Source organism: Pseudopipra pipra, chromosome 25, assembly GCF_036250125.1.
Source record: "Pseudopipra pipra isolate bDixPip1 chromosome 25, bDixPip1.hap1, whole genome shotgun sequence".
Classification (NCBI taxonomy): domain Eukaryota; kingdom Metazoa; phylum Chordata; class Aves; order Passeriformes; family Pipridae; genus Pseudopipra; species Pseudopipra pipra.
The window spans coordinates 4,223,002-4,246,983 of record NC_087573.1 but is presented as its reverse complement, the minus strand read 5'-3'; the positions used below and the strand labels follow the sequence as shown (position 1 = coordinate 4,246,983).

The window sequence follows — 23,982 nt, the reverse complement described above, 5'->3', positions numbered from 1 at the left end:
GCAATATTAGACTAAACATTCCAATGCATTCCCAGCACTACCTTTTATCCGAAATGCACTGACAGACACTAACAGTACATGTGCCATTTTCAAAGGGAAAGCTTTTAAGGGGACATCGCTTCACTGGGAACAAAAACGGAGCTTTGATGGAGCGTTGGAAGGGATAAGACGCAGCTCTGCACCTCCTGCTGCTCTGGCTGTGGAAAGCTGGGTGAATTGCTTCAATTCGACGGGGGCTTGCTGGTCCCTCATAAGGCAAAGCTCACTGTAAACTCTAGTCACACTACATCATCATTTAAGGCACTACAATAAGGGGACACACCAAACAACTCTTCATCACACATACCTGTGCAAAACAAATCCGAAGGTATCCTTTCCTCTCGTGAAGCTCTAACTCCTCTCTCAGTGCTACAGTGATGAGCTCTAACCATTGCATTATATCACATACATTCCAACATGAATCAATTCATTTTGGTTTAAATACAAAGGATACAACACTTCCATCCCCAGGAACGTTTAAGAATTAGACAAACACTAAGTACAGAGTTCAAGTATAATCACTACACATTTTGATTACAAAGACAGAACATTTGGGGTTAGCAGGAAGTTTTGCTTGTTATATTTTTCTAATCAATATGTACATATTTCATTTTCTGTAAAATATTAAAACACCACCAATACAAAACTTCTAAAATAGTTTTAAATTCAGTAATAAACTTTAAAATCTGGACTTTTTTTTTTTTTTCCTTTTTTTTTTTTCCTTTTTCTTTCTCTTTTTTTGTTTCTGGTTTTTTTTGTTTCTGGTTTTTTGTTGCAATTCCTACATGCACTTACTGTTTACAAGTCTTATTAAGAGCGCTTTAAAGTAGCTGTTGACATATCCAGGAGGATACGCTCACAGGAGTATAAAAAGCTGTACATCATCAATACAGTGATGTTTCATTGTATTTCAAATTCATCTCCCTCCTAAATGAATCACGTGAGGAAAAAAATCATTAAGAAAAAACGGAACAAAGCAAAGCCCTGTGCTTCTGTGAAGGAATCCAGCTCCATTATAGGGCCAGCATCTAATAAGCTGCAGAAACCAAATTTTAGAGCAGTGCTGCACTATTCACTCTCAACTGAAGACAACGACATCCTGACAGAGCTGCTGAGCTCTGCCACACAGTGAGATCCTGAATGCACTTTGAAGAACTTAAAAGAATTCTGCAATGAACACAACAGAAAATTCAGCTGGGTTATGGAGAATTTTCAAGAAAACAAAGCAGACTCCAGGGTTTGCAGGACTCCTGAATATATCACCTTGCTGCTGTAAGGCAGCTGCCTCTACCAGTCCTTAAACAAAGCAGAGAAGTAAACAAAAAACCTTTGACAGAAACATATATGGAGATGTAATGGCTTTTGCAGAACCAGCAATTTGTTAGAGACAAAGTGAATTAGAGAACAAATGTTAAAATACTAAATCTGATTTTAAAACTGCCCCAGCAACATAATGAGATAAACATGCATTACATTTTTAGTGGCAACATGGATTTGTGCAAGCTGCTAAAATAGAATCTGCAAATCTTTTCTGTTTAAGTTACACAAGTTAAAAAAAGACATCAGGATCTGTCTTCCAAGACACTGATTTGACACCCCTTTTGATTAGCACAACAGAACAATTTTAAATAAATGTGACCATGAATTTTTTTTTTAAAAGCATCTATAAAAAGTAAGTAAAATTTTAAAAACTTAATTAGTGACCCTCGTACTGGTAACAAAACATGCTGCCCAGTTAGTGACCGAACTCACCAGAGACATTTTGGAACAACACACACCCAGACCAGGGAGAAACACGAGCCAGGCAGTCATTCCCAGGTAAAGGTTCACCTGAAATCCTTCTCCACTCTCTCTATTGCAGGACAGTGCTTTACTGGGAACTACAAGTAGGAGTACTGGTTGATCTTGGTGGGGCTCAGCGGGTATCCAGTGTAAATAGCAGATCCTCTGGAAGCACCAATATAGGACTGGGGAGCAAACTGGTGTTGGTACTGGGCGGGTGGGACGTTGGAAGTCAGCAGACTGGGCCCAACGCTCACGGGGACCTGGTGGACGAGGGTGCTGGGGTGGGCAGCGTACGTGGTGTGCCGGGAGGAGCCCTGAGGGGAGAAGAGGTGGGCGATGGAGGTGGTGGAGCCCAGCGTGGCCGCCGTGGTGGGAGCGTAAGTGTACATGTGGGGCTGGCTGGACAGGTGGGCACTGGCCGTGGCTGCTGCCAGGTGGGGATGCACTGGGCTGCTGTGCTGGAACGTGTAGGGAGCCTGAGAAATAGTTGACGTGAGGGGGGCCACGTAAGCTTGCTGCCTACGTGGGACAGCGTTTCCACTTCTCTCCTGGGAGGCCAGCACTGTGGTCTGCTGGTTCTGCAGGGAGAAGAAGTAAATTAAGGTCAGTGGTTACCCCACTCAGGGGATCCCCCCTCAGCTCAGGAGGTGAGAAAGGGTCAGCCAGAGCCTCCCCATCAACACCTCTGTTCTACAATGCTCTTGCAGATCCTCCCTTGCAAAACCCTCCCTGCAGATCCTCCCCTATGAAACCCTCCCAGAGATTTGAGAAGGGTGGCTGCAGATCCACTGAGACAAAAATTACACTTTTTCCCTACAATGGGATCAAACTGCCACACCTGGAGTGCCACAGGACACAGCTGGACAGTCCTAGGACTGATCCAGCCCTTGAACTCCTCACAATCTACTCCTCTGCACCCTGATGAGGGTGGCAGCAGGGCTAACACATTTTAGGACAAAAACCTGTCTTGTGCCCATGCCAGAAACGAACTGGAAGTGTAACACTCTCTTCCCAAAAGCTACTGCAGCGTGACTCAAAGGTCAAGAGTCGTGACAAAAACTGAAGTGAAACCAAGCTCTGAAAGTTTCAAGGGAAGTCAGGTGCTAATTTTTAGTTCAAGAAAACAAAGTCCAGCCTTAGTCTCCTGGTTGGGCCTTTGTGAGTTCTAGAGAAAAAAGGTAAAGAACAAAAGCACTGTACTTGTACTGTGACTTCAAAGCTACTCTAATTCAACAGCTGGATCTCTGTCACCCTCCCACCTGAGTGGCAAGAATGACCTGCTGTAAGACAGGTATGAATATGAGCACAAAGGAAGAACATGGACATAACCACACTTCCTTCTCCTTCCCTCTGGTACAGGGACAAATTCTCTGCCTCGAGAACCTTCCCTGTGCTCCCTACAGAGTCTGTCCCCCCCTGCATCGCCCCGGCACAGAATCAGCTTCGAATCAGAGGTTGCAGCTATTGATCCTCCAGTCATTCCCCCTGCCTTACAGCACCGTGTTCCCAAAGCAATCCTAAAGCCCCCCAGGAGGGGTCAGCAGAGCCGGGCAGTGCTCACCTGGCTGAGGTTGAGGGGCTGCACGCCGCTGGTCACCACGCGGTGGGAGCGGTACCCCGTGGGGGTTATGCAGCATCCTGACGACTGCCCGCTCACCGAGGCCACTGGCTTGGTCTTACTGGTGCTGCTCAGGATGCCTGAAAGATTTCACAAGCTTAGTCCATTCCTCCCTGTCCCCTGCACTGTGGTAACCAGCTCTGGGAACCAAAGAACGCCCAGGGGCTGTTTCTGTCACAGCGACTTCTCTTTAATTACGATTTAAAATGTGGTTAAGAAACCATCAGGAATGTTTAGAGATCTTTCTAAAAGCAGCCAAACATTAATGAAAGGTAAATCTATCAATGACATTTGAAACAGTCTAAGGCTTTCAGAACGGCAGCTGTGAAACCTAAAGCTGCCAAAGACCCAGAAAGTCCAAAACTGTGGGAGTGAATGTGCCAGGGATGGGACACACCTGAGCCCTGGCAAAGCTCCTGGGCACAGTGAGCTCTGAGATACCCACCTGAAGCCTGGGTGGCTACAATGCAGTCGTTGAGCTGTGTTTTCAGGGGTGGCACGATGATGGTCCGGGAGCTGGAGCTGTCAGGAGCAGCCCTGCTTGGCAGCTCCAGGGCCCCTCCGGTGCTCCTGAGGGAGGACAGGGGGTCTGTGGCATAGGGGCTGTTCAGGGAGGAGTCAGAGTCAGGGGAGTCGTTAACAGTGACGTAGCTGATGACATTGGACCTCTGCTTCATGCCCAAACTGCAGGGGAAAAAAAAGACAGAGCACAAAATGGAAAACGTTCTGGCTTTTCCCACCAGAAAACAGGAGCTCTCCCTCAGGGATCTCATACCCTCCCTCCTCGTGGGACAAAATTCGGGTTAACTAGAGAACCAAGAGCACAGCAGAATTTTATGTCTTATGTGTTCCCCACTCTCCCTGATCCTTGGGCTGAGCTCAGCACAGATCAGTCCCAGCTGCCCCAACAAACCTGGCAGGTTTGTATTTGCTGTCCTCCTCCTCATCGGTGTCGCTGCGGATGGTGATGACACTGACAGGGGGGCTCGGAGTGTCCGGGATCACGATGGGCTGGTGCTGCTCCTGCACTGGGACCAGCACGTTGGAAGAGGAGGAGGTGGAGCGCAGGGGGCTGCTCCCAATGAGAGAGTACACTTGGGTGGGCACGGTCTCCAGGGTTGAGCTGGGCCTGGGGGAAAACCAGAGCAGGATTCAGCTCTGTGTCAGCAGACTGGGGCAAACAGCACTAGGAACAGTCAGGCTCCAGCAGGCTGGAGCTCACACACAAGCAGCAGCAACTTGACAGACACAAAGAAGAGCTCAGTGCAGAGCACCACAGACACATCCCAGAAGCTATCAAGGCACTCAAGGGATGCCCTGAATGGGACTGATCCACCTGAACACTGCCAGAAACCTGCCAGCCCTTGTTTGATGATTCTGTCACCTGCATTGCTATGGCACCAACACACCCTGAATGTGTAAAACCCCTTTGGCCAGGACAGTAAAACACTTGGTCAACCACGTCCTTGCACTCACTGAATTTAGTTTCATTTAAATCAGCGACTACAGCACAGAGGTTTTTTCCAAGACCTCTTGAAATGCAATTGTAGCACAATAAAGTTACACATTCAGTGCCTCTGTGATCAGAAAACACGTTTTTCACACCATAAAGGCAAACCTCCACAAACAAACCCATGGTTTTTCTAGGACTGGGAGAGGAAGCAATGGGATTCTTACTTGGCTGTGCTTGGTGCTGGCTGCTTGTTCTTCTTTGCTGGCACATTGCTGCTCTGCTGCTGCCTCACAACATGAGCCACTCCAACGTTCAGAGGCTGTGCTGTAGCCAATGTCACGTGGTTGGTCAGCAGAGATGGCTGTTGCATGAGAGTGCTGTACTGATTTCCATGGGAATGTGCATTCCTGGAGCAGAAAAAAAAAAAAATAAGAGGCCCAAATCCCATGACTGCCCTGCAGGAACTGAGCTCCTGTGAGATTCTGAGGGGAAGGGAGACACTGTGGGCACTGTGATGGCATGTATGCCCCTCTGGCACAGAGCTGGAGCCCGTGCAATCCCTACCTCCAGTCAGCCAGCTGCTGGCTGCTGCCGATGGTCTCCGGGATGACGGCTGCTGGCTGGACAGAGTTGTGCAGAGCAACCCCTGGGAGCTGCTGCCAGGTGGAAGGGAGCAGGATCTGCTGGGTTCCCCCCGGCCAGGCCTGCTGCAAAACAACAAACACACACACCAGGCTCACTAGACTTCAGTTCCTACAGGTGCAGGGAGAGATCTGTCCAAGCAATAAATGCACCGGGGTGGATTGTTAACTTGCAGAGGTACAGCACATCATTCCAAAGGTCTCAGCACAGGAGGATGACAAAACCAGAGGAATGAGCTTCCCCTGAGACTTTGCTAATCTTTTAGGTCACTGCTGTCACCAGGGGAAAGGAGTTTAATATTGTTTTGCAGATGCAGCCACACTGCACTGCCAGGTGCAGCTTGAATGCTCAGGACTGTTTCTGTATGTAAATTTGCACACCCTGTTCTGCTGAAGGATTCCAAAATATTAAGCCAATTTGGTGCTTTCTGTTTTTCAGGGCTCACATTGAGAGAGTTTTATTGTTGTGGAAATCCACCCACCTCACTGAAGTGTTTAAGAAAAGCCACACTGAGAGATAAGTTAGTTACAAGGGAGATACACGGAGAATAGGTCCAATTAATTAACATTATCAGTGTTCCTGTCCAAATAAATTTGACAGGACAATATTTCTATGATTTTGAAAATATCTCTCTCTTGCAGTTTAAGCTCCCCCTCTTGCAGTTTAAGCTGCAAAACCCGCTGTTTTATATAAAATATTTCTGCAAGTAACAGATCCACTTAGTACAAATACCAGTTCCGAACAAGAAGCCTTCAAAGCAGAGAGCTGCTAAAACCTCTGCCAACATAAGCGGAATAATCATAACAACATTGAAAAAAAATAAAAAAATTAAAAGAGAAATATGTTAAAAGTCACACCATGCGTCTTTCCAAAAGCCAACACCTGCACAAGACAAAGCAGAGAGTTTAATACAGCAAGATATAAATTCCCAATGAGAGGCAGAAATCGGGCCTTCCAAGCGACGAACTGTTTTGACAGAGGAAGGACAAAAATATGCAAAGCTTAGCAAATGGCTAATGCAAACTCAGGGGAAGCAGCAAGGGAGAAGTGTCGGAAGCACTAAAGGTGAGCAAATTCACGCCAAAGGCTCCCAGAATCCAAACAGAACTAGTAAGTCCTCCAGGGAAACTCAGAATCCAGAGTCTGGAGACAGCTGGCTCGGATCTCCACGGCTGTACAGGGGAGTTGAACGTCAAGTCCACTGCACACACGCAGGAGAACAGAATTTGCCTGTTGAATCAAAAGCCCAAATACACTTTGGAAAGCATCACTAACAACTCACTTGTGTCCCAAGCTCTGCTACAGTCACCCCTTGCTGTTTTTGGAGCTTAGATTGCAGCCTTTCAGCAATCTCAAAAGGAGGAAAGGAGAAGCATCCCTGGGTCTGTTTAGCTCAGAGTTGTTACCAGGAGACCCCCACTCTCCTGCCTTCCCATCCTCAGAACCAGGGAGCAGCTCACTTGGTTCAGAAGAACTCAAATGAGTGGGTCTGAATTTCAGGACAGGTATGACTTGAGCAAATTCCACTTCAGCAGAGACCTCCCTCTTGGAAGAAAATGACATTCAAACTACCACTTCAAAGCCACAAGAAACAACATGGTTCACACAATGGAATGTGCTTTGAACGACATGTGAGGATACCAGCACTTCAGTGCACTGCAATGTTTTCAAAAGCTTCACTGATCTGATTCTGGAGTTTTACAATGACTTCTTTGTGGCACTTGCAAAGTTGTTCTCATGCAGGTGCCAAATAAATACAGAAGAGGACAATTTTGCAAATGGACATTTCTTAAAGGTGTGTTTATTCCCTTCCCCCATCCTTTTTTCAAAATTGTTCCAAATAACCTAAAGGCTAGCTATTGCCATTTTGGATACTAGAGCTCACCTTTAATTTCAACCAAGAAATACATATCAACTGAAAGTATCTGTGAAGAACAGAATCTTTATCTGGATGAAGCAAGCTACGTGCGATTGGCTATAAATAACAAAAGGCCAGAAAATTATTGTCGATGTTCAACAGAGGTTAAGAGAAATCAACTGCTAAAGCAATACATTAAAGGATTTGCTGTCATTAGAGATTTTAGCCTGTGCTTAATGATCTGAAACATTTCTCCATGCAAAGCAGCTTTAAACATGTTGAAAACAAAATATGGAGCTAACTTGCCAAGTAGGTCAAATTCTGGCCATCCAGGTACCTGTAGCAGAGTCAAGCTAAAGACTGATTCCTTTGTATTCCACAATCAAAAGGCAAAGATAGGAGAGTAAGCGAAGAACAAGAATGATTATAACTCTTCTAGATTATAGCTTAGAAGAGCTTTAAATACTAGGCTAGTAAAAGTCATAGTCAATGGATCTGGATTCTTTACAGAGCCACACTAAACGTCAGAGTCAGACAGTGCTTCAGCAATGTTGGGGAGGAAAACAACGAGACATTAAGATGTAGCAAGAACACAGCCACAAGATGGCACATGCTTCCATGCCCTCTGCAAGTCTAAGTTAAAACAAAAACTCAGTTAGTGAACACAATCAAGGGAGGCAATTACCAGTACTGCAGCCGTCTGTTCGACCAGCGCCGGCCGGCCGGCTGCGCAGTTCAGGGTAAAGGGCACCGCATACTGCGGCGTGATGGTGGCTACTTGAGGATGAAGAGTTGCTACCATTAGTGGTGTACAGCTCCCCTGAAATGTAGATCAGGCAGTGAGTGAAACACAGAACCGAGGCAGGGCAGTGGGGTCAGCAATGGGGCCAGGCGAGGCGTCACCTCGCTGGCGTTTCTACGGTGCGTGAGCGGGCGCCGGGATGGGAAGGGAGGCACTGAAACCAACACCCAGACCCTCCTCTAAGCACCTCCGTGGCCCTGAGGGGAACATGAGGGACAAGGGATTTGGGAACAGCATCTCTCTGATGACACAGTTAAAAATGAGACAGGGTTGAGCTATTGATACTTTACTGGGCCCCAGAGAGCAAGCGGCACCCTCACGCTGCACTAACCACGGCACAGGCTGTACCCCTGGCTCCAACCTACCTCCAAATCCACACACAGAACCCTTGGAAAAAGGTAAACTATGGGATTTAACAGAAGGCACAGCAGGTCTTTTGTGTCATCAAAGAACGAAGTTATCTGAGATGAAACCACTCAGACATGTATTAGTCCATCAAATGTCTAATTGAAACTAGACTATGAGTGTGTAATTTTTAAGTCTCAGGAAAAGCAGGGCTTGGATTCAGGTGGCCCTTCAAGTGGATTCTGCTTTTTGGATACTGTTACCTGCATCATTATGCTAAAGGAACCAGAGACCACAGAATGCCACCAAAATTACTTGGACTGAACAATTTAAAAATTACTCCTCTACAAGAAGGTCAGTAGGTTCAATATAATGCCTGGAGAGTAAAACTCACAGAGTATGTGTTAATGCCAGCAGAAACTAAAACTATGCAAATAAATAAAAATGCACTTAATTATAAAGGCAATTACAATTTTTCAGTGAATAAAGCTTGTGAGTCACTGGGTGCTCATTGTATATTAAAGCATTACTTTTTGGAAATAAAACTGGTTTTATTTTATGACACATTACTAATGTTTAAAATAGCATTTTTAGCATTATTAGTCAGTTTTGTTATTACATGTTAAAACTGCAAACTACAGAAACAGGTATGTCATTGCTACACATTAATTCACACTAAGAATGTAACTAGTTGAGAAGGATTCAGAAATAATTGTTGATTTAAAGATGAAATTTTATCATGAATAATCTGCGCTGTCTCCTCTGTTTACTGAGATCTCACTTCTCTAAGAAATGGTTTCTCCTGACACCTTTTTAAAGTGTAGGTGAAAATAACACCCCCCTCATAAAGCAGTGTACACCCCTGAAAAAACACAGCCTGTTTTTAGCAACCGAAAACTACATATTTATTCCCATTATTAATTCATACTCCTGAAAACAGGGAGGCACATGACATAAGACAGTTTAGACTTTAAATATTCCAGAAGAACAAAACAAACCAAGAAAACACTGTCTTAGAAGTGATCTGCATTTACCCTTTCAGAGTGTTCTGAGAACCCACTGCGCTCCCCCCAGCCTGGGGGGGCAGGCAGGTTCTCCTGGATGGAGGTTGGAATTGCAGTTAATTCTGGGGAGGTTTGGGGTGATTTTTTTTACCTGTGTGAGAACTCCAGACTGGATCTGCAGTGGCTGTGCTGCAGGTGCTTGTGGCACAATTGGGACAGCATTTTCCATCCTTACTGGGAACCCAGAATGCTTTGTAGTTGCCTGAAGTCCGGCTGTGGAGGACAAGATACATCACCACTAAGTTGATTTATTATTCTTTCTTTGTTTGTTTGTTTCCTAAATCAAATTCCTACCAGTAAAGGTAGAAGACAGGGCTGGATTAAGAGACAGAAAAGCTGTTCCCTGTGACAAAAGCCTACTAATAAATCACCAGCTGAAGTAAATACTTCTGCTGAAGGGCCGTGATGGACAACCAGTTGTCACCAGCTCAGCTCTGTGGAGTCTTGTCTTCAGAAACACAGATAACACAGACACCTAATTCTGAGTTGCTTGAGATCAGTTCCAAAGTTCAAACCTTCCACTATCAGTTCCCATTTCACACATAACCCTTCAGACCAAGATAATCCAGGTACCAGCATAACTAGAGACCTCTGAGGATGAAGGGAGGGATGAACAGAGCCTGTGCTGAGCTCATGGATTCACAATCTGTTGCCAGCAAACAGCTGCCCCTGGCTTGGGAACTGAGGCTCAAACACCACATATTTGCTCTTGAGATACAAAACACAGCAAGACACTTTCTGATTCTCAGGTAGGTCTGGCTCCTCTGTTGCTGCTTTCTGTGGAATGCTGTTGTGTTCAGTTTGGGGGGAAAAACTGGTTGAGCAGCCAGCTGGAGGCTGCAACCCAGGCAGGCAAGATACTGTCACCTGTTCAAGCATGACCTGGAAGAGAATCAAGTTGTCTACACATGTCTGACCTGATTCTGCATTTACTGATGCAAGAGCACTGTGTGACACACACAGGGAGCTCTTCTCAACTTCATACTTCCTCAGTTTAGTGCAAATCACAACTTCTCCAACGCCTAATTGAAACCACAGGACCACACAAAGGGTTTTCTGCTTACTTTGAAAAGCAGGGGGACAAACAATGAAGGTCTGCTGGAAGGGGTCAGTCTGTGTGCAGATCTGGGTGGTTCCAGGCTGCAAGGAAACACTCTGCTGAGCCACTCCTGCAACTGGGGCTGCAGATGATGGGTACAGGGCAGACTGATAGTTTAGCAGGGAGACATCCGAGTTTGCCAGGGAAAGAGTAGCAGCAGCAGTAGAATTGGATGCCAACACACTGGCCTAGGAAAAGAAAATTAAAAAAAAAAAAAAAAAAAAATCAGACTTATCTCTCGTACTTGTTATAAAACAAACAACAGGAACCATCAGTATTATACTATGAAGCAAGGACCATGAAAAGGTTTAAGGTAAAAGGCGTAAGATATAGGAGAAAAAACATGAATTACTCCAACTTTACTTACATTGCTCAACTGACAGACAAATTTCCCAAACATGAAGTAAAGAGACTGCCTTGGCCTGAGTTTTGGAAAATTAAACTTCAAGACAAGACTATAAATTTTGCAGAGGAATGTAAATAAGTATTTTGCAGAACAGGCTTTGGCCTGAAGGCACTGAATTAGACTACTCCACGTCTTTGATTAGTGTAAAACAGGTAAAAGATGCTGTACCTGGTTGTGTACTGTGTTGAGCTGGTTGTTAAAGCTCATTGTCAGGTTTGTGCTTGTATTGGGAGCAACGTGAGTTGTGAATGGGCTCTTAATCTGATTCACTGTATCGTACATGTTAACCCTTCGCTTGCAGATCTCCATGTTCTGAAAGCAAGATTTCACACTGAAACAGAGTAACAGAAGGAAAAACATGAGATATGTAACAAGAGCACAACAGAGACACGACAGATTCCCAACTTTATGCACGTTTTAGGTTTAAATTCTTTTTTTTTTTTTTTAAACCAACAAAAAATGTCTTAAAACACGAAAAGGAAGTTTATGAACATTCCATTCCTTACACATGCCATTGCTATTTTCAGGTTCAGCCAGAAACTTCAGAAAACAGCACTGACAGAAAGTAGAAAAGTGCTGTTCTGTGCTTCCAGTAAATCCTCCTGAAACAAAACAAGCAATCTAAGGAAGCTTACTGGTTACTGTGGGGGAAGTCCAGTAGATGTGTCATTGTAACAAATGGATGGTTCAAAGTCTTCAGTGGAGTAACTCTCTTATCTGCATCAATTGTCAACATTTTCTTCAACAAATCAATATACTCCCTTCGGTCAGCCTTCTCTGCCAACATGTCGGTGCCCTCTAAGTCTGTAGACATATTCACCTGAAAAATGAAATGAGAGCAGGTCACACAAACATCAAATTAATGCTACGTAACAATTCAGTGATTTCACACGGCACAGAAATATTTATTAACCATTTCTGTCTCTGAGCCAGATTAATTTCAGGTAGTGCAGCACTAACACACAACCTTTCCCTTGCTTGTTCTATGAAAGGAAGTCAAATTTAAATGTGGAATTCTCATCTCAACATGAAGTTGGTCTGTTCAAAGATACCAACCAGGCTTCACTCTCCACTGCCTGGCAATCTGCCCTCATGTTTTGGGGGTGCTAGAAGGGGCTGGCAAATCAGAATGGGAAGATTCTACCTTCTCTGTACAGATCTAACATAATGGTAACACCTACAAAAGTGATAGAAAATTGATATTTAAGATTTCAGGCCTCATGATATTAAAAACACTCAGATATTCCTTCATTTCACCTCTGAAGAGAGAATGAAAAATAGAATGATCTGTAGTTACTGTCAATATTTTCAAAATCCAATAACAGGCCTAATCCTATAAACACATTTGAAGGGGCTTAGCTCTCCTATTGCTGGTGAGCACACTGAGGCATAGGAAAACACAATAAATTTCAAACAGGTTCATAATTGACATTTTGACAGCCTTTAATCCAGTGATTTCTGATGCAAACTGGCACCGTGGCAAACCTATACCAGTGCTCCCAACTGCAAGTGGAAGAGCTGATTACTCCAGCACAGGAGCCTCATTTTTAGAGATCCCAGTGACTAATGATGGTTTTAGAGATCCCAACAAGGTATGGAATCAAGTTCTCTGTGTCCCAGGACCCCCACACACCTGCGCCATATCATCCAAACAGTTGAAAATGTATTTCCGAGCCTCTTTTGATTTGATTCCTGTTTCCAACTCATGTTCTTCTGGGGTCTATAAAAGAGAACATTCATTAATATAAACCGAGATATCACACACTGATAAAGAAAAAAGCAGCAAGGAACTGCTGAGTCAGGTGATCCTTTGCCTGTTTCACACAAACCACACCCCAGCAGGCCAAACCCCAGCCATGGGTTCTCATTCCCTCAGCTGCAGAGATCATTCCTTGCAAAGCTGAGTTAACAACTGGATGGCTTCATATCAAGGTTTCCTTAGGCTGTGCATTAGCCCAAAGAACTGAAGGTTTCTGATTTAGGAAGAGAAGAGGCTATAAATATTTTAAATCCCCCTTCTATAAAGAAGAAAGGCAAAATCCCCTTCCTTTTGCTGCTCAGCTTTAAAGGCAAATCAAGCCTACATCTGATTCTTTCCTGTCCTCTGCCCATCCATAAACAGATTCCTGTTAAACTAACAAAGACAATCACAAAATACTCGGTATTTTACTCGTTGTATTGTCAGGAGATGACAACAAGATGACACACTTCCCCAAGAATGAGCAGCCCATAATAAGTAACCATTATCTCAATTACTTTAACACCCACCCTTTGCTGGTACTATCATGCACAGCTGCCATTGTTAGAGCACTACTAGGGGGTCTGTACAGCCTCTGAAATTAAAATACCCCAAAACCAGCTACATCTGAATGGCATTTCAAAGCCAATCTTCACTCAGGATGTTCTCACAGCACACTAAAACTAGGGGGGGATTTATATCAAGTCCTCAAAGAACAGAAGAGAATTGGGGATTCAACAGACACACAAACCTTTAGCCTCCACAGTGGGTATCCCAAATTTGGATCTCTGTTAAAAAACCTGCTTGTTTTCGTTCCTGCACTGAGAAGATACTCTGCTGGAAGGCCTTGAGTTTGTGAAATATAACGAATCTAGGAGAGAAAATGAAAATAATGAGGATTCCCAATATAAAGAATTCATAGCTGGTGGAGTAATTAACAGCCAGGTTTGCTCATAGCAAATTACCTGTAAAGAAAGAATGTCCTGATAACTAAAACTGCAAAATTAAAGGGACTATCTCAAGTATTTATAGGAATACTTCTTCAATTATATTATCTGCAAAAATTTGAGGTTCTTGTTTTATGGAAATATTTTTTTGCTAAAGTATATGTAAGCAGACTTTTAAGACATTAAGTAATGTAAGAAGTGCATATTTTGAAAGAAAAATACCACAGAATTTATCATTATGTATATATAATTAAAGGCATAATTATCCAAGCAACATTTCTGTGCCTGGCTGTATATACTCCAGGCACACAAGTTCAGAATAATGTCATGGCAAAGCTCTCATTGACAAAAAAAAAAAAAAGCAAACCCTTTGTACAGTCAGATTCTTAGATCCTCAAGCAGTTTTAATATACTTTATTTTATATCTAAAAAAATGGCTTGGAATTTTGGGAGATGCACCTGAATCCTTGTGATGGTATTGATAAGACACAGGTAAAGAGATAACAAATAAAAAGGTATTCTCCAAAGGAAAGAAAAGAGCAACTTTATGAAAAAAACACAGTGTTAAGATAACTATGCTTTGTTCAAACCATCAATTACAGGACCTTTAGGATGTCTCATTTCTTATTTGCAAAACTCCTGCTATTCCACTGTGCCAGAAGAGCTGAACATTGCAGGGCACTGAACTTGTGATCACATGAATTCATGGGCTCACTTTTCATTTAAGCCAGTGTGGAACTAAGTGTCTGCAGGTGAGTCCTTTTTGTACCTACACAAGTTCTGCTCTTTTTACGAGACAAAACTCTTGCTTTACAGCCAAGGGGTGTTCAAAAAAATAGCTGTAAATCCCATCCCGACCCATGAACTCATTCCTGGAGAGGTCCTCTCACAGGTTCCACCTGAGCTTTCACTTGCTGCTGCAGCATCTCAGAAAACATGCAAGCAAGTCATGCCTAGTTTTCAAGGGAAATTCAGACATCAAAACCAACCCCGTGAAGTCACACCTCACTCTGCCTCACAAAGGACTGCAAAATCCTGTCATTAAGCAATGGAAAAAGCAGCTCCTCCCCACCCACCTACACGAGCAGATAAGGTTCTCAGAATTACACAAAATTCAGTGTACAAGGAAACCACGGTGCCCTACCTCAGTTACTTTCTAACTCATTCTGCTCATTAAGGTACCACTGTGTTTCCTTTGGAAATTTACTGTGCTGGGAAGACATATGACAAGTCAGTTTTCAAACTTACTAAGTTTTCATGTATTTTATCACATAAGGAAAGCTATACCCAGCACTGTAACAAGATACCACCATAAAAACCCCAGTGGAAAAGCTACTCTCAAAAAATCCCTCTTGCAGACTTTTTGTCCTTTTATAGGCACAGACCAGCCCAGGTAACAATGCCAAGTGTCCACGGAAAGGACTAATTAGTTCAAGATGCCTTTCAGAGTATTTCAAAGGCAGCTTGGGGCTCACACTTTGCATAAAAAAATGAGGGCTGCTGTAGGTATTAACAGGGCAGGAATGATAGGCTTGCTCTGTCTCCACATGGAAAAACTGCCCTCATGGTGAAATTACAGAGAGCCTGCCACGTCAGGACACACACCTCGCTTCTGTTTTGACAGGAAGGTGTTTCAACAGCTTTTGGGTTTGGAAACCAGGGGTTAACTGCAAATTGGACCCTATTTTTGTACAGGATACATTCAGCTCAAGTGGAAACACAGAGAAGTGTAGAGACAGGCAATGGGAATATCACAGGGGGAAAATGAATTTCAGATGACAAACAGCAGTGTGTGCTGGGGGACAGCTGACAGAGGACACATGGGGTTCAGAGGGTCATTGTGGTTTCATGTGAAGATCCCACATCCACCACGTGCTCCCACCTGATCATACTCAGATGCTCCTGGATACAGAGGCCAGCCCAGAAACAGCTCAGCAATCACACAGCCCAGCGACCACATGTCAATGGCTTCACAGAATGGCAAACCCAGGATGATTTCAGGAGCTCTGTCAGAGGAAAAACAAAATAACAGTAAAATAATTTCTTCCCTACAAATAACTCTGGAGAATAACAGAATATGCTGAGCTGGAAGGGACCTGCAAGGATCACTGAGTCCAACCCCTCCGTGCACAAGTAAACCTGTGTGAAAATAAATTATTCACTTTAAAGCAGAAGTTGTTTCCTCAAGCGGCCTAAGGGATCCCAACCTTTTCATCCCTTAGTGGCATAGCTGGATTCATTTATTGCCACAGTGCCCCTCAACTCCTAGGAGGCCTTTATGCACCTGTGATATGAAGTTACTCCTTGAGTAATCAGTTTAATTACACCTGACAGCAAGTGTGGTGTGAGGTGTCCCTGAGACAGCACACAGGATCACAGAAATATCAAGGCTGGGAGAGAACCTCTCAAAAATCACTTAATCCAACCTATCCTAACAGAATTGGGAAGAAAAGTTCTGGCAAACAGTGCTCAGACTTTTCTTGGAGGGAGGTCTTGAGATCCCAGGTAAACCAGCTGCAGGAGGCTGCCTGCTTTCCACGTGGAAAAGAAAAGCATTTGCAGAGCCAGAAAAAGGAGCTCTGCAGAGCAGTTTCTAGCAGCAGGTTTTCATGCAGGGTTTGTTCAGAGTTTCGAGTTTAAAATGGACGGAGAGGGCCCAGCTGGAGGTTGTGTTTCAGGTTTCTGTGCACTCAACCACACCTAATGCAAAATGTACCTGCCTGGCCCAGCCTTCACCAGGAGGTGAGGGAAAAAAACTCAAACTCCAAGCAGGGTTTGCTTCTGTAACAGGTTGGAATTTCAGGGAAATTTCTGTCTGGAACTGACTCATAACACAAAGGGATGTTTCAGTACAACTCTTCACCTACACACAGTTCTGGAAAAAACTGATGCTGTTCCGGCAGGAGAAATTCTGGTCACACATTTGCATACAGCATAAAACCCAAGTGCTGCAAAACCCAAGTGAGCTGGTGTGGGAATTTACTCTGGAAAGTACAGGAAATACAAAAACCTTGAGCTTCTTCATGCATAACTAACACAAGCACACAGGAAGCAGAAAAGCCCTAAACTCCAGGCTATCTATTTCCCAATTGTGCCTCAGGGAACGTGTCCCAGGGCTTGTGTGGCATTTCTTGTGTTACACTCTGGATGCTTCAGTTGGTAAAAGAAGCTCTGAAACCAGTCCTGATCCTTCCACAGGATTCTAAAAACCAGGGCTTGCATAATGCACAGGTGTCAGTAAATCTGACACTCGACTGCTCAGCCAGAATGTACCTCCCAACTGTTTGTACATGGCAAGAAGTGACTCCCCAATTAATCACCCTTTGTGCTGTGGTGACACAGATACACCTTTTGTTTTAGGTGTCCACACAGGTGTCTCTAAAACACATGCACTCAGCCCAGCTGCCCACGCACAGTGCCCCTGAGAAAGCACAAGGTCTATCAAAAATGGCCAGGCTGGATGGAGCTGGAACAGCCTGGGCTGGTGGAAGGTGTCCCTGCCCATGGCAGGGGGTGGAATGAGATGGGCTTTAAGGTCCCTTCCAATCCAAAACACCCTGTGATTCTCTGATTCTATAAAAAAGATAAGCAGCTGAACCAGATGCAGTGAGGCCACTGTTATTGTCTATCATCCACCTTCTAGCAAGGAGGTTTTAGTGTGTCTGACCCCATGATACACCTTTGGTAATCAGAATAATAGATTATTCAAGCTAAGACATTCTATTCTACCTTCTTGTTTGTTTGTTCCTGGCAGTTGTTGACTTTTATATGTGAAAATATAAAATGATTATGCAAATATGCTCAGGATCTGATATTTGAATGCTGAATGTCCTGCTAAACATTTATACTTTAAGGAAATATGGCAGAATAGATCCAACTTTCTACAGGTTAACAGGTGCAGACAAGAGGAATCTCTTCCTTCACAAGCAGAGCAAATATGGTTCATTCATTCACTCAAGAATGAATTCTGAAAACAGAACCTCACATGCCTTTAGTCTACAGAGTCATCATCAACAAACTGCACTGATCCTCTTGATTATGTTCCTCCTGATGCAGGAAATTCCAATTCAGAAAGGACCCAAACCTGTCATATAAGGAATGCTGCATGCCAAAGCTTCCTTGGTTTGGACTGGCAAACAAACTAAAACATAAATGGCTTGTGGAATATGCAGAGCATGCTAATCCTTCACAAGTGTTAAAAAAACCTCACCAATTCCAATGGAAACACAGATTTGTGGCACCAAAGGCTGGATGTGACAGTTTGTTAGTCTTTAACTCCAGGTTGCAACAGATTTAGGTATTCCTAAATCTCAATATCACGATGATAGCAAATCGAATTATGTGGATTTTACTCCCTGCAATTAAATAAATGAACTTCTCATGAGCCACCTGATTTCATGCTGACTGCAGGACAGAGCTGGGAAATCAGAATCCCTCTCATGTCCCTTTACACCACTACAATTAGCAGCATTAGGAGATGTGAGCTGGACCAGGCCAGCAGGCTGAGGTCACTTCCATAGCAGCTCTGACAGAGATTAAAGCGATTTTACCATCTTAAGCTCTTTGAAATAAAATCAACAACACTCTTTGCACACAGGCTTGCCAAGCACTGCCTTCCAAAGCTGGCAAATATGCTCAGGCACTCTCAGAAGACAGAGGATTCACAGCAGCCCCAGAAAACCCCGAGACTCACTCCTAGCATTTCCAAACACCCCATGTTTACACCTGTGCCTTCGTCCCTCCCCCTGTGAGGGATGATGGGAACAGGGAGCTCCTACAACTGCAGGCAGCAATGCAGGGAACAACGGGGTCACCCCTTGGAGCTGGATTAGCAGGCAGAGTTAGATTTGGCAGCAGGCACTGCTGCTTCCCAGGCCAGTATGGCTGGGACAGAAGTAGGTCACGGAGCCCAATGCAGAGGTAAGAAACGGATACTCCTGCATTCTGCAAGCTCCCCCAGTGCTCTGTGCCACCTCCTCGTGGCCCAAACTGTGCAGTCCTTCAGCTCAGGACCTTCAGTTTGTGCTTCTGACCCACAGGCAGCACCAGGAGCCGAGTAAAACTCACAGGATGGCTGCAGTTCCACATAAGACAGGACACGAGCAAACCTCCCTGAGATCAGTCTGCCAGGGATTTTTCCTTTCTGCAAGCTGTCTGTTTCCTTCCATTGTTCATCCTCCCCAGGGGAAATAAAAGCATCCATACCCTTCCTCACCTGACACAACAAGCACACACTCTGGTTTTCAGTGAGGAATTACTGCAAACAGTTCTCAGAACTGCCACAAAAACTACTCACTGCATAGAGCTGACCTGCTCCTCGTCCCTGCTGGGCTTCAGAGACAAAGAATTCTTCATGGGCACTTCTACTCACTCTTTAAAGAGTGTCCAACTGCCAGAAGGACAGTCAGACCCTGGAGTGAGCAGGGCTGTTGGACAGGATGACCTCCAGCAGCACAGAGCATAATTAATATGTTTTTTCCTTCAGGGTACACAGATCAGAATGTCCCTCTTACAGCACCCGAGTGTGGCTGGTTTAGATGTCTCTACAGGAGACAGAGGCTACCTAAGTGCCAGCAGCAGGTATTGAAAACCAAAAGTGAGCACAGAAAAGTTTATTTTTAATGGCTGACAGAGAAGAACCGGTCACACTGTTTTATTAAACAGAGCACTGAAAAAATTTCCAACTGGGAACTCATCTGAACACTAATTTAACATGTATATGGTTAAAGCAATCCAGTCCTCCCACAATAAGCTGGTTTCTGTGCCATCTCCATAAATTCCTAGATTATGGATTTTAGCAATCACCACCATTACACTAATTACATATCACTAAATACTAGACTTCCCCATCACAGCATTCTTCACTTCAGCCAAGCAGACAGTCCAACGCCACCTAATCCCAGGTTATTTGCCTTTCTGGCACTGTCAGTCACCCCAGGGAGCTGGAAGGGGCTGGGAGGCCAGTGCCCCACAAGCAGATGAAGCAGCCACGTCCCTCCCTGCAGCCCCTTCAAGATACTTATCACCCCTCCCTGCCTTTCCTGAGCCAAATCTGCTCTCTGTGATACCAGAAACTGGAGAGCACCATGTGCCTCCCCAGACTGCTCTGCTGACACGTGTGGCAAGTCAGATAGAGGAGATCCTTGATCAGTGGTCCCCTCTTTCAATGCAACAACAACAAAATCGATGATGTATTTTGGAGAGTGAGCATTTTAACAGAGCTATGGGGAATAGGAGATAACTGCTACAAAAAATAACAATCAATAGTTTAGAAGTGGAAAGATTGGTGCCAACAAGCTGAGCAAAGATCAGGAGGAATGGATTAAGAAAATAAAAGTCTATAGCAAACGAAAAACGGCACAGAAAGTTGGTACTGGGTGTTAGAGGGAGTTAAAAAAAACCAAACCAAACCAAAACAAAGGAGGCACGAATACAGGCAGTATGAGGAATGAACACAACAAACCTACAATAAGCCAGGCTTTAAACTGAAGTGAGGAGCCAGGAAAGACATCAAACAGGGCAGAGACAGAGGGTGGGGTGGAGTGTCTCAGTCCTCTGTCTCATCCCAGCTGGAAGGACTAGATACTAGTTAAGTTTTGCGTCAAGTGAGCTCACATTCCACCCAAAGCAACCCTGACAACACAGCACAGACTTTTTCACGGCCCTTTGATGCCAGAAGTTCTTTCTGCATCCATTTATTGAAGTCTGCTGCTACTTAAACTGAAATACTTAACAGAACCAAGCTAGAGGAATAATTGAAAGAAACAGCACAGCTTGCTTTATACAAAGTTTATGAGTTTTAATGCTTTTGCCCATAGTTTATTTTTAATTCTTAGGCAGGAGTAGGGTAGAAGCCATCCCTACATTTTGCTAAGGGAAGCAGAGATCTATCTCACTGCTGCTTTAAAGGAGCCACAGGTCTCATGAAAGCATGACTTAGCCAGGGTTGACACAGGAAGTCATGTGCTTGTGAAGGGGGTTCAGACAAAGATGAAATCAGAAGAAACAGAGCAAAAAGAAACTGGCATCTCTTTGACTTCTCTCCCTTCTAAATGACCAAGGTTAATGGACTAGTTTCAGACCAAGGCAAACAACCCAAAACACACCACTTATCTGCTTCCCCAGTTTGCTGCTTCACACACCGTCACAAACTACAGAATGCTGTTACTACTGATGGGGTAAAATCAACTTACTGCACTGCTCTGGGGCGAAAGGAAGGTGCTGGGCTGCAGATGAGGTCACACTTGCAAAGCACAAGTTCTATTCATTTCCATACGAATTTCACAAGAAATCTCCAGGAAACACGCAGAGCAGTGGACAGGCTGATCACTTCCTCCTCTCCCCGGACAGGGGCAGAAGAGTCAGTGCCTGTAGAAGGAACCCTCTGGCACCCTCCAACAGCAGGATCAGCCTGCCTGTGCTAAGGCACCCCCCAGCACCCCAGCAGGATAAGCCTGGCTTGGTTAAGCCACCACTGTGTCAGTGCTCACCTGTAATAGCGCGACTGCAAGTACGTGGAGCACACGGCCTTGGACACGTGGCTGGCTGACCCAAAGTCTATCACCTTCACTCTGTAGGGCTGGCGTGCAGGATCCACCAACATGATGTTCTCTGGCTTCAAGTCAGCATGGATCAGACCCAGGCTCTTTAGCTTCATCAAGGCAGTGGCCACTTGCTGCAGAATGGGCCGGATGTACTTCAGGGGCAACGGGCTGAACTTGTTTTGCTTTAGGAAATCATATAAGTTCTGTTCCAGCATCTCAAATACAAGGCAAGTATGATTCTTGTGTTGAAAGCACTCGTAGGAGCGGACGAAGTTGTACTCGTCAGCATTCTCACTGCTCAGGCGGGACAGGATGCTCACCTCGATCTGGCCCTGCCGGGCGTACGACGGGTGGTTCTTCAGGATTTTGATGGCTACGATCTCCTTCGTGCTACGTTTCCAGCATTTCGCCACCTGCCCGAACGTCCCCCGCCCCAGGAACTCCAGGACCTCATAGCTGTTTGTCATAGAGCACAGGATCTCATGCTGGACCAGCTGATAATCCCCCTCCCCACTGGAGCTGCTGCTCTTCGTGGTGACCGTGGTGGTCGTGGCCGCAGCACCCACCGCAGGTCTGTTTTGCAGCATGAGAGGTGGATGTTCCTCAATGATCTGCACACTACCGTTGCTGTCGACCTCCTCACTTTTCCTTTTTAATCCACATTTTTGGTATGGTTCCAGCAAAGAAACGTTGCTCCTGTGTGAGAGGGTCTGGCTGCTCTGGAAGGAGGCGGTGGCGCTGCTGCCGGTGCTGTCGGCCGCGGTGACCACGATGTGCTCGACGGAGGGAGCAGGGAGAAGGAGGTTCTGGTCGTAGGCAGGGATGCTGAAATTGGCTACCTGATGAGAGGAGCTGGCTTGCCCTTGAGCTGCTGGGAGGTTTTTGCTGTGGGTATAATACTTGTCACTACTGCTCTGTCCTGAAACATCCCAGACAGACGGCTCCACTTTCAGTTTCTTGGCACTGCAGAAGGCACTCGAGGATACTGACGGAGGGGAGAACACCTGCAGCTGTGAGGCCATACCTGGAAAGGGAGAGGAGAACTCATTAGGGGCAGCAGGTTGTGATGGACAAGTTCCTCCATCTGCAGGAGAAGAGGAAGGACAAGTGTTTTCTGAGCACGGTATGGTGCCCACGACGAGGGAGGCAACCTCTGGAACTGCTGCTCTTAACGGCATCACAGAGTGAGGCACTCTGTTGGAATTACTGCATTTTAAAAGCAGAGAGCTCTTTACCCAGCTCTCTAAAGGCTAAAGGAATCCCAGGACACGACAGGAATCACACGATCAATTAGTTTGGAAACGACCTCTGAGATCATCGAGTCCAAGCTGTGGCCGATCCCCACCTCGTCACCCAGCCCAGAGCACTGAGTGCCACGTCCAGTCTTTCCTAAAACACCTCTGGGGACGGTGACTCCGACACTCCCCTGGGCAGCCCGTTCCAATGTCCAATCACCCTTTCTGCGAAGAATTGCTTCCTAATCTCCAAACTAAACTTTCTCTGGTGCGGCTTAAGACTGTGTCCCTTCGTCCTATCGTTTGTTACACGGGAGCACCGCCCGGCCCCCACCTGGCTACACCCTCCTTCCAGGGAGTTGCAGAGAGCGATAAGATCCCCCCTGACCCTCCCTTTCCCCCGGCTAAAAACCCCCCAGCACCGAGAAAAACAATACCGAGGGGCGGGCGAGCGCAGGAAGTGGGAAGACCCTGCTGGAATCAAGATCCCGTCCCGGGGCCTGTTTCCCAGGCACCGCAAAAACAACAGTCGGGGAGGAAACCCACCCGCTCCCGGCCAAACCCCCCCGGGCCGGGCCGTTACCGGGCCCGCTCCCGGCCCCGCCGCCGCCGCGGGCCCTCCCCGGCCCCGCGCGGGGGAAGGGCGGGCCCGGGCCTGCCCGCCGCGCCGGGCCCCGCCGCCCGCACTCACCGCCGGTGGGGGGTTCTCAGCCGCGGGCCGGACCTGCCAGGGGGACACGCGGGGGTGCGGAGCCCCGCAGCGGGCTCATCATAGCCCCGCCACGGCCGCCGGCCCGGCCCGCTCGGCCCGCGCTCGCCGGGGGGAGCCCCCAGGCCGCTCCGCCGCCGCCGCCAGGCTCCGCCGCGCCCTCACGGCCCGGCCGGGCTCCCCCCGCCCGCTCCCGGCCCCGCCGCCCCCCGGCCCCGCCGCGCTCCCGCCGCCGCTCCGGCCCCGCGCCCCGCACAGGCCCAGCCAGCCGAGCCCCGAGCGGGCGAGCGCGCACGTGACCGCGGGGCGGGGCCGCGCGCAGGAAGGGGCGGGGCCGGCGCGGGGCGGGGCCGGGAATGGGGGATCGCGGGGGGACGGGCTGGGCACGGGCGGCTCCGCCGGGTTCGGGGTGTCAGAGGCCGGACCGGGCTCCGCTCGGGGGTGCCCAGCAATGGGACAAGAGGCAACGGGCACAAACTGATGCCCAGGAAGTTCCGCCTGAACAGAATCACCGAGGTTGGAAAAGACCTCTCAGATCATCGAGTCCGACCTTTGCCCCGACACCACCTTGCCTGCCGGACCATGGCACTGATGCCACATCCAGTCTTTTCCTAAACAGCCCCAGGGACGGTGACTCCACCACCTCCCTGGGCAGCCTAATTCCAGTGTCTGATCACTCTCTCTGTGGAAAATTTCTT

General features: G+C 46.4%; 1 protein-coding gene across 4 annotated transcripts; it reads right to left on the bottom strand.

The window, feature by feature from the left end:
* Positions 1 to 813: 813 nt before the first annotated feature.
* On the bottom strand, positions 814 to 23,522 carry HIPK1 (homeodomain interacting protein kinase 1). Of its 4 annotated transcripts, none has more exons than XM_064635932.1 (16): positions 23,267 to 23,522; positions 21,287 to 22,364; positions 15,679 to 15,802; positions 13,601 to 13,720; positions 12,745 to 12,831; positions 11,747 to 11,931; positions 11,280 to 11,442; positions 10,671 to 10,893; positions 9,698 to 9,819; positions 8,081 to 8,215; positions 5,460 to 5,602; positions 5,120 to 5,302; positions 4,356 to 4,571; positions 3,888 to 4,126; positions 3,386 to 3,522; positions 814 to 2,402 (listed from the first exon to the last, which is right to left on the bottom strand). In XM_064635932.1, the coding sequence occupies exons 2-16, from the start codon at positions 22,360 to 22,362 to the stop codon at positions 1,920 to 1,922; spliced, it is 3,636 nt and encodes a 1,211-aa protein (XP_064492002.1). In that variant the 5' UTR covers positions 22,363 to 22,364; positions 23,267 to 23,522; the 3' UTR covers positions 814 to 1,919. The 4 variants fall into 4 exon arrangements, with proteins under 4 accessions (XP_064492002.1, XP_064492003.1, XP_064492004.1 ...); XM_064635933.1 differs by having other exon boundaries at positions 5,460 to 5,599; XM_064635934.1 differs by lacking the exon at positions 8,081 to 8,215.
* Between the last annotated feature and the right edge of the window lie 460 nt (positions 23,523 to 23,982).